This window comes from Arachis hypogaea, chromosome 7 (genome assembly GCF_003086295.3).
Source record: "Arachis hypogaea cultivar Tifrunner chromosome 7, arahy.Tifrunner.gnm2.J5K5, whole genome shotgun sequence".
NCBI classification, from domain to species: domain Eukaryota; kingdom Viridiplantae; phylum Streptophyta; class Magnoliopsida; order Fabales; family Fabaceae; genus Arachis; species Arachis hypogaea.
In genome coordinates this window covers 68,804,690-68,815,636 of record NC_092042.1, presented here as the reverse complement: position 1 = coordinate 68,815,636, position 10,947 = coordinate 68,804,690, and the positions used below count along the sequence as shown (strand labels likewise).

At 39.4% G+C, this 10,947-nt stretch overlaps 1 protein-coding gene across 1 annotated transcript; it reads right to left on the bottom strand.

Moving 5' to 3' along the window:
* Positions 1 to 6,414: 6,414 nt before the first annotated feature.
* On the bottom strand, positions 6,415 to 7,232 carry LOC112701566 (uncharacterized). Its single transcript, XM_025752308.1, has 3 exons — positions 7,161 to 7,232; positions 6,693 to 6,951; positions 6,415 to 6,578 (listed from the first exon to the last, which is right to left on the bottom strand). Exons 1-3 carry the CDS (start codon positions 7,230 to 7,232, stop codon positions 6,415 to 6,417), a joined length of 495 nt encoding a protein of 164 aa, XP_025608093.1.
* Positions 7,233 to 10,947: the final 3,715 nt, after the last annotated feature.

The following is a 10,947-nucleotide window of genomic DNA, read 5'->3' as shown; positions in this document are numbered from 1 at the left end:
TGAGGAGGTTCCCCCCAAATATCCTCTCGAGCAGCGACAAAGGCCTGCTCGACCTCGTCTAACATCTCCCAGGTATACCTAGACACAACTACATTCCTCTGCCACTCTAAAGGGAAACGAGGCTCGCCATTCTCATCCAGAAAGAAAGGACGAGCTCCTTCAACAGCTCGGATCTTGAAAAAATAATTCTTAAAATCGCGGAAAGACTCATTATACATGGAGAAGACTTTATGTCCCTGGGCCGACCTAAAAGAAATCCAAGAAGCTTTCTTTTTGGTAGTCCCAGGCTTGGTCAACACAAAGAGATACAGAAAAAGGGTTAAAGAGGGTTTAACGCCAAACTCATGACAAACCATCTGAAAAATCTTGATAAAGCCCCAAGAATTCGGATGAAGCTGAGATGGGGCCACGTTGCAAGACCAAAACAAGTCGGTCTCAAAGGAAGTAAAAGGAATGGTAATATCCATTTGGCTAAAGAAGAAATCATATGCATAAAAGAAAGGACGCTCTCCCTGGCTCGAAGTTGGAAAACAGACCCTGTCATCAGAATCGGGTTCCCCCAACTCATAGTTGCGCTCCTGATTCTCACTACTACAGATTCGATGGTGTTTTCTAAGCTCTGTGCAGAATTTTGCATTAGCTAGGGATACACACAACAACACCAGGGAGTCCAACCACTCGGACATCCCCTCAGGTACCTTAGAGGATGCCTCGACAATATTTTTGTGAGACGACATGGCCAACTAATCCTACAAAGAAAAGGAAACGGGTTACTAACCCCAAAAAGCAAGTTTGGACAAAAAGGAAGCAACTCAAACAAATGCGAGCTTAAGCACACAAAAAACAATAAAAGGAAAACCCCAAGACGCACACCAGGGTCCAGGGGCATCCTTTGGAGGCAATGATAGAGTAAAGTCCCAGAAAAAGCTACAAAGATAAAACCCTCTTTCAAACAAAACAAGCGTTCTGAGAAGAAAAAAGGCGAAAAGTCAAAAGAAAGTCATCAAAAACCATCATCTCTATCGAAGAACAACCATCAACCAGTATAGCAAAATCATTAATGAAGCAAACAAGTTATCAAAGGAGCAACCTTTTTCGAAACAGCAGTACGGAAATCAACCCTAAAAAGAAGCCAGAACCAGGAAAATCACCCAAAGCATACATAAGAACGAAAAGAAGACCAGGAAACAGGCATTACAGCAATAAACCAAATACAGAAACTAAGGAAAAAGTTCAAAACTTTCCAACATACAAAATAAGAGCGTCATCAAAGAATCAAAAATAGAACCAACCTGGAAAAAGGAGGAAGCTTTGAAGGGAAAAGCTGAAGAGCAAAGCAGCAGGGATTAACCGCGAAGAAAAAGCACCAGCGAATGCCAAAACGTCACAAGAAGAAAATAAGAAATGCAGAACAGGAAAAGGCGAGAAAGAAGGGAAGTTACAGGAAAAGGGAAATCGTCTCTTGGATACAAAATTTGAAATAAAGAAAACCAAGAGAAAATAGGGGCATTAAAAACCAATTAATGAGGGCATTTAAACCCTCGCACATTCCCAAGGCAAGGACGCTAATACAAAAGCGCGCGCTCTCAGAGGAAGCGAAACGTTCCACATTCAAATGAACTCTGCAAAAGATGAAGTCGACAAAATGCTCGAGTTCGGATCCATTCGAGAAGGTTCGAAGTCCTAAAAACTAAGACTCTATCTCCAAAGGAAGACCGAGCTCGAGCAGGGGCACTGTTCATACCCAGGGTCGAACTGTCCGACCCAGGATGTCTACAGACAAAGCGACCAACCTCTTCAGGTTAGGACAAACCAACCTCTTCTCAAAGAGCTCGGACAAGTCACTAGGAAAGCCTAAAGAAGGGCCCAAATGGAGGACCGCGCAACAAAGCCCAAGGCAGTCCAAGCTTACAGGGAGAAAGGTGGTTCCCTTGAAAGATAAGGTGACCCTACTCAAAAGATAAAGATAAGATAAGATAACTAACTTATCTTATCTAAGAAGGTCGCTCTATGCCATTATAAATACACTGGAGCACCCAGGTATAACTCATACTCTGATTCTACTCAATACCTGCTTAATACCCTTGCTAACTTAAGCATCGGAGTCCCTTGCAGGTACCCCCCACCCTCCGGGGACGAAGGAATCAGCACCTCCATCAAGTCCTACAAATCAGATACCTCCGTTCCGACCAGTACAGAAGATCTCGTCCGAGATCAACCTACAGTTTCAGGTAACCCCCGGAACAGCTGCCAATCTTCCATTGAGTTGTTGTACCTCTTAAACACATGTCGGACTCTTCATGTCGAGTATAGCTTGGTATTTATCTAGGTTTTCCTCAATTCCTCTTTGTGTGAGCATAAAACCTAAGAACTTGCCGGCCTCTACTGTGAAGGTGCACTTTGCAGGATTAAGTCGCATGCCATGCTTTCTTATGGTATTGAATACTTGGGCGAGGTCGGATAGTAGCGACTCCTCGCTTTGTGTTTTTACTAACATGTCATCTACATATACCTCCATTAGTTTTCTGATGTGCTCTGCGAAGACTTTGTTCATTAACCTTTGGAAGGTAGCTCCTGCATTTTTGAGTCCGAAGGGCATGACGATGTAACAGTAGTTTGCTTTGGGAGTTAAAAATGAAGTTTTTTCTTGATCAGGCGGATACATTGGGATTTGATTGTATCCTGAATAAGCGTCCATATATGAGAGGTACTTGTAACTGGAGGAGGCATCCACCAGAGTATCGATACTTGGGAGCGGATAAGGATCTTTTGGGCAGACTTTGTTGAGATTAGTGTAGTCAGTGCACATCCGCCACTTCCCATTTGATTTTTTCACTAAGACCACGTTGGCTAGCCATAATGGGTATTTGACCTCTCTGATGAATCCTGTCTCCAGTAGGTCTTGTATATTGTTCTTCGACAGCTTGGGATCTTTTTGGCCCGAGCTTTCTACGCCTTTGCTATACTGGCCGAGACCCTAGATATACTGCCAGTTTGTGGCACATTAGCTTGGGGTCTATGCCCGGCATGTCTGCGGCTTTCCATGTGAAGAGGTCGATGTTATCCTTTAAGAACTATATGAGGGACTTTTTTACATCTTCTTTAAGGATTGCACTAACGTTGGTTGTTTTGTCCGGGGCATCTCCAATCTGGACTTTTTCTATCTCGCCTTCTGGTTTTGGACGGAATTCTTCTCGACCTCGAACTCCTCCAAGTTCGATGGTGTAGATATCTTCTCCTTTGCTTCTGAGGTTTAGACTTTCGTTGTAACAGCGGCGGGCCGTCTTCTGCTCTCCTTTTATCGTAGCGATCCCTTCTGTAGTTGGAAACTTCATGCATAGGTGTGGAGTTAAGACTACTGCTCCGAGCTGGTTTAGAGTTGTCCGGCCTATTAAGGCAATGTAGGCTGAGTTCACGTCGACCACAATGTAGTCTATGTTGAGGGTCTTAGACCGGTTCCCTTTTCCAAAGGTTGTGTGTAGCAAGATGTAACCAAGTGGTTGGATTGGGGTGTCTTCAAGTCCAAATAAGCTGTCCGGATATGCTCTGAGCTCTTTTTCTTCTAGGTCGAGTTTGTCGAAGGCTGTTTTGAATAAAATGTCGGCCAAGCTTCCTTGGTTCACCAGTGTTCGGTGGAGATTAGCGTTGGCCAATATGATAGTGATGACCATGGGATCGTCATTTCCCGAGATGACGCCAGCTGCGTCATCTTTAGTAAAGGTGATAGTAGGGAGATCGGGTTCCTCTTCTCCTCCCTCGACGTGGTATACTTCTTTAAGGTGTCTTTTGCGAGATGATTTGGAGATTTCTCCTCCCGCGAATCCCCCATGTATCATGTGAACATGCCTCTCCAGGGTACGAGGTGGTCGTTTTGTTCGGCCAACCTCTTCGTCTATTCTTCTCTTTCTGGGCTCATATGTCTTACTGGCTAGGTACTGATCTAGTCTCCCTTCTCTTACCAATTTCTGTATGACATTCTTCAAGTCGAAGCACTCGTTGCTGGGATGTCCATAGATTCGATGGTATTTGCAATATTCCATCCGATTTCCTCCTCCCTTTTTGCTTTTAAGTGGACGGGGTGGTGGAATCTTCTCTGTGTGGCATACTTCTCTGTAAACTTCCACAAGAGACACCGAAGAGGGGTGTAATTATGGTATTTCTTAATCTTCTCTCCATGCGGATCATCTTTTTTCTTGGAATCTTTGTCTTTATCTCGGGAGGAGTTGGCGAATCCGGATTTTGGGGTTTCTCCTAGTCGAGAGTCTTTCTCCATGTTGATGTATTTTTCTGCTCGTTCTTGTACTTCATTTAGAGATGTGGGATGTTTCTTTGATATGGATTGACTAAAAAGTCCCTCTCGTTGGCCATTGATGAGACCCATAATGGCTGCTTCGGTTAGCAGACTCTGAATGTCCATACATGCTTTGTTGAATCTTTCCATGTAGTTACGAAGACTTTCCCGATCTCCTTGCTTGATCCCTTGTAGACTTAGGGCATGTTTAGTTTTGTACTTCTGGATGGAGAATCTAGCTAGAAACTTTTCGGCTAAGTCGTTAAAGCTTGAGATGGACCTGGGAGGCAGATTGTCGAACCATTTAATTGCTGCCTTTATTAAGGTGGTCGGGAAAGTTTTGCACCGAGTTGCGTTTGAGGCATCGGTGAGATACATTCTACTTCGGAAGTTGCTGAGATGATGGCTGGGATCTGATGTGCCATCATATAAAGTCATATCGGGAGGTTAGAAGTTTTTTGGGATTTTAGCCTTCATGATCTCTTTGGTGAATGGGTCGTGGTCCTTGTGGGAATTATCCTCGTGACTGGATTGAGTAAATTTAGTTTTGAGATCAGCTTCGAGCTTTTGGAGCTTGTCTTCTAATTCGTGGCGTCGCATACTTTCCTTTGTAGGTCTTTCTCGGCTTTCCGCTGATATTCGACCTCTTTTTCGAGTTGTTTTAGGCGATCTTGAAGTGCTTCCATGGGTCCCGTGCTTGGGGAGTCCTTGTCTTTGTTAGGTTGAGAAGTATTGTCTAGTGTAATCTCCACATTCTTATGTGGTGTTCTGTTCTTCACATCAGAATTGTGGTCATTGTCCAAGTTGTCTGCCATGATGGTGGGATGACTTTCAGGTCCCCGACAACGGCGCCAATGTTCCGTGGGTTACCTGAAACTGTAGGATGATCTCGGACGATATCTTCTGTACTGGTTGGAACTGTTATGTCCGACTGGATGATGATGGCCAGAGCCGCCGTGTTTGACTTGTTGGACTTGGTGGTTTGGCCGAGCTCTTTGAGAAAAGGTCAGATGGTCCTGTCCTAAAGAGGTCGGTCATCTTGTCATAAACATCCTGGGTCGAACAGCTCGACCTAGGGTATGAACACCTTTCAAACACAAATCATTCAGGAAGATGAAGTGCCTATTTCAAATCCAACCTATGAGGACCCTTCAACATCTAGCCTTCCTTCTGAGCTCAACCGACACACTCTCCAACAAATAACCACTCTTCTAAGGCTTTAAACACATACTCCCTCAGAATGGACTAATCAATCAAACCTAAATTCTCTCCTTTTTGACATTTTAAGCTTTTCTCTCGAATTCCAGGTTCCTCCCCAGTTTTCTGTTATAGTCAAGAAGTTCATAAAATTTTCAAATGACTGTATCACTGCTCAGGACAAGTTGCAAGAGGCCAAAGAGAAAGTGGCCAAAATCAAGATTGAATCAAAAGAAATTAATAAGGTTCTTCAACCAATGAAAACATTATGCAAAGCATATGATTTGAAGATTACTCAAGCGTTCAACACTCAAGCCTACTATGACAAACAAGAAGAACAACTTGAAGCAAAACTAGCCCGAATCGAACAAAAACTAGCTAAAATTTGAAAAAGAAAAGCTGACTTAGTTATCCCCTTGGCCACAATTCAACATAAACAACAAGTAATCTTCACAGAACTTTGCGTTACAGAAGGCAAACAAAAATAATTTGACAAGCAACTTGACAAGGCTCAAAATGAAAAATATAAGCAAATCGAAGCGCTTTCCGCTTTGAACAGTGAGAGGGTTCAACTTTATTCCGAACTAGCTGAACTTCTGGCACCCCTTATTTCACCTACATAGAATGTTTTCCATGTATAATGACTTTTCATGTGCTTTTATATATTTATTTATATTCCTAATCTTGATCCTTCATACATTGATATTGTTTCAAGTATCTTCCATTTATCGATTTAACCACGTTTACAGAATCGATATCTTTAATTCGATATGCATTTTCAGAATACAAATCAATCACTTGAAAGGTCCTTCCCAAGTATGGGACTATTTGACAATAAATATTGACTTCTTTTCCATTGGCAATCCAACTTTTAAAACTAATTCTCCCATATTGAAACATTTCTCTTTTATTCAACGATTATAATTTCAGACAACACTTTCTTTTTTCCGAATTATATTTTCAAGTGCCAGCATACGTTCTGAATCCAAATCATTCAATTCATCATACATTGCATTCCAATAATCATCGACTAGCAACTCATCTTGTTTCAATATTCTTAATGTATTGAGATTAATCCCTAGTGACAAAACTGCGTCATGACCATATACTAATTTATAAGGGGAAGTACCTGTTGATCCTCTTGGTAAATTTTGATAACCTCATAATACTTGACTCAAATTTTCATGCCAGGTTTGAGGTTTACTAGCAATTTGTTTCTTAATCAAATTGATTAATATTTCATTTGCTGCCTCAACTTGCCCATTGGCTTGCGCATAATATGGAGTTGAAGTAACCATATTAATGTTTCTTGAAGCTGCAAAATTCTTAATCCGCTGACCAGTGAATATAGTTCCTTGATCAGTACTCAAAGTTTCGGGAATTCCAAATCGATGGATTATATGTTCCTTTATAAAGTCTATCACTTCATTTTGTCCAGCCTCTATTAAAGGAACAGCTTCAACCTACTTTGTGAAATAATCATTCGCCACTAGAATGAACTTAGGATTTTTCGACGAAGGAGGGTGTATCACCCCAATCAAATCCAGAGCCCATCCTCGAAAAGTCCAAGGTTAAATAATTGAATGTAATTCGAATGCTGGGATCTGTTGTACCACTCCATGGCGTTGACATTCTTAACATGCTTTTGCGTAATTCAATGCAATCTTTAAACATAGAGGGCCAACAGGCCTGATTTCGACTTAGTATCCATGTCATTTTCATCCCAGCCTGATGAGCATGACATGTACCTCTATGAACTTTCCCCAAAGCAATATTTTTATCTGACTATCTTAAACACCTATAAAGACTTCCGTCGAGACCTTTCTTATATAATTCATCAGCCAACAACATAAAGTTCATTGCTTTCAACTTTATTTTCCTGTTGACTCGAACATTAGGATCTTTTAAATATTCAGCAACTGGTTTTCTCCAATCATCATCCTCCCATTCATCTTAAGCCAACGCTCCTCTCTCATCAACTGGTACTAAAATCAGACAAACCCTCGCTGATGAGAGAACTTTTGCGTGGTCTAGAATTCAAAATAAATTTCCGTTGAAAGTATAGCTTCTAAACCAACAAAAGTCCTTTCATACAAACGTTTTGGTTGTCACAAATAACAAACCCCTTTTTAAAATTGATAACCGAGTATTTAAATCTCGGTCGTCTTCTCAAGGAATTGCAGGGAGGTATGTTCTTATTATTGGTTATGAGTTTGTAAATTGGGGTTTTGGAGTTTGGGCAATGGGCACATGTATATTTAAATGACAAATAAAATAAATTAACAATAATATAATCTCTTAGCAAGGTATGAAGAACTGGAAGTCTTATCCTAGTTATTCTTATCAATTATGATGAGAATTGAATTTTTCTCCCACTTTGTTAACCTCTAACTATGAAGGTAAGTTAAGTGGATGAATTAATTCGAATCCTCAAGTCCCAGTCTTTCCTTGGAAAAAGTTGGAGTTATTGGATCTCGAATTAATTCTTGAAGAATTCCAATTTTGAATCAACAATGAGTTTGATAACTCAAGAGTTACCAATTATTTAACCAAAGCCAAAAGGAAAAATATCTAAATTAAATTAAAAGCATTCATATAAATAAAACAATCATAAACTGAAATACCTCAAATAACATTAATTAAGAAAATCAATCCAAACATAAAGAGTTCATAAACTAAATTGGGAAAATATATAAAAGGAATATTGAACCTGTGATTGAGGATGATGAAATCCTAATCCTAATCCTAATCCTAAGAGAGAGGAGAGAACATCTCTCTAAAAACTACATCTAAAACTAAAATTATGAATTATGAGAGCCTAATCTGAAGTGTCTCCTTCATTCCTTCACTTTGCAGCCTTTAATCTGTGTTTTCTGGGCTTGAAACTGGGCCGGAAATAGCCCAGGATTCGCTGTTTGCGAATTCTGCCACGCTGATTTTCGCAAATGCGATGCGTCCGCATGAATGACGCGTTCGCGTCACCTATCTGTACAGCCACTATGGCAAATTATATATCAAATCGAAGCCCCGGATGTTAGCTTTCCAACGCAAGTGGAGCTGCATCATTTAAACCTCTATAGCTCAAGTTATGGTCGTTTTAGTGCGAGAGGGTCAGGCTGACAGCTTTGCAGTTTCTTCAACTTCTTGTATTCCTTCCACTTTTGCATGCTTCCTTTCCATCCTCTAAGCCATTCTTGCCCTGTAATTCCTGAAATCACTTAACACACATATCAAGGCATCTAATGGTAATAAGAGAGGATTAAATAAAAGAAAATAAAAGCCAAAGAAGCATGTTTTCAATCATAGCACAGAATCAGAAAGGAAAATATAAAACATGCAAATCATATGAATAAGTGGGTAAAGAGTTGATAAAAACCACTCAATTGAGCACAAGATAAACCATAAAATAGTGGTTTATCAACCTCCCCACACTTAAACATTAGCATGTCCTCATGCTAAGCTCAAGAGAAGCTATAAAGAAGTGAAGAGGAATGATAGAGAGTATGCAAGGCAACCTATCTATGCGAATGCAACCACATGCAAAATGTTTCTACCTACTTGGTTAAAAGTAAATAAGTTCTTCAAGACAAATATGAATCAAATTCCACTAATTCAAATTACACAATAAAAGACAAGTAAACTTGTAAGAATATAGCTTATGAAAGCAGGGAACATAGATTTAAGCACTGAACCCTTACTGGTAGTGTATATCACTCTAACTCTCAAGTGTCTAGGGTCAATCACTCTACTCTTCCCTAGTCATGCTTTCTAAACATTGTTCTTCATCTAACCAATCAACAAATATTTAATGTACTAATGCAAACATCATGAGGTCTTTTTAAGGTTGTAATGGGGCCAAGGCAAGGGTGAGGATGTATATATAAGGCTAAGTAAGCTAACAAAGTGAATCCTTGATTAGTCTAAGATCTCACCTAACATACATACCTTCTATAATTTCAAAGTTCTTTACCTAGCTACCCAAATTTTTCCACTTTTGTATTACATGCTCATGCACCAAATTTATTTTTGAATTTTGTCCTATGTGCATTGATTCTTTTTATTTTGCTTTTGGGGTATTATTTTTTTTTGTATCCCCTTATTCAATCACTTAATAATAATTTTTTTTATCAATGTACATGGTAATTTATTTTTATTTTGATTTCATATGAGCATGCTTCCCAAACCTTGAAATATCTTATTCAGTTTAATTTCCTACTTTTTTTTTATCATCCCATGTTCCCGTAAAATTCTCACACTTAAATTTTACACAATATTTATCTTAAGCTAACCAAGGATTCAACTTGGGATTTTTTAATTTATTTTTCTGCTTAAGGCTAGTAATGTGGTTTATAGAACAAGAGGGGATTAAAAAGCTCAAGGGGGCTAATAAGGGTGATGCAAAAGGTAGGCTAATTTGGGATAAGTGAGAAAAATTTCAAATGATGACCTCAATCATATGCAAGCATGTAAATACACTAAATAATGAACATATAGATTGGAACAAAATCTAGATTGCAGTTATAGAGAAGGAAACACACAAGAATAAAATATTTATGGTTAAACAATGTAGCCATGTAAATAAGCTCAAAGTCTCACAGGTTGTGTATTCTAGCTTTTAACTATGTTCCAAATACAACTTCCAAACAAGTTTAACACAAATTTTTCAATTTAAATTAGTGAAATACTATAAAAATTTCTTGAAAAAAAAATATTACTTCAACCAAGTAGTAACTAAATGCACAAAATCTAGTAACTAAATGCACAAAATCAAATAAATATGCAATCAAATATGCAAATGCAACAACTAACAAGAAAAATAAACCATTGGTGTTGAGATAGAAGAGTAACTAACCCATGGAGATCGATATCGACCTCCCCACACTTAAAGATTGCACCGTCCTCGGTGCATGCTAAGATGTGCAAGTGGACGGGTTGTGGTTCCTCAGCTAGTGCTCTTTTTGTTCCTTTCCTTGCTGGTGGTTTTGGGGGTAGCTTTCTCTTTGCCTTTCTTAGTGGCCATTCTGAAAAAGGAAAGTGATGTGTGGAAAACGATCCAACACAAAACTCACCGGCAAGTGTACCGGGTCGCATCAAGTAATAATAACTCACATGAGTGAGGTCGATCCCACAGGGATTGAAGGATTGAGCAATTTTAGTTTAGTGGTTGATTTAGTCAAGCGAATCAAGTTTTGGTTGAGTGGGTTGTATTTAACAGAAGCTAAATTGCTTGGAATATAAAGGGAAAAGGGAGAATCGCAGTAAATTAAAGAACAGGAAAATAAACTTGCTGAATCTTAAAGAACAAGAAAGTAAATGACTGAAACTTAAAGTGCAAGAAATGTAAATTACAGTAACTTAAATGGCAAGAAATGTAAATGGCTTGAATGTAAAAGGGATTTGAGGACTGGGATTGCAGAATCTAAACAAAGAGAAATTGAATTGCCACTGATGTGTGGAAA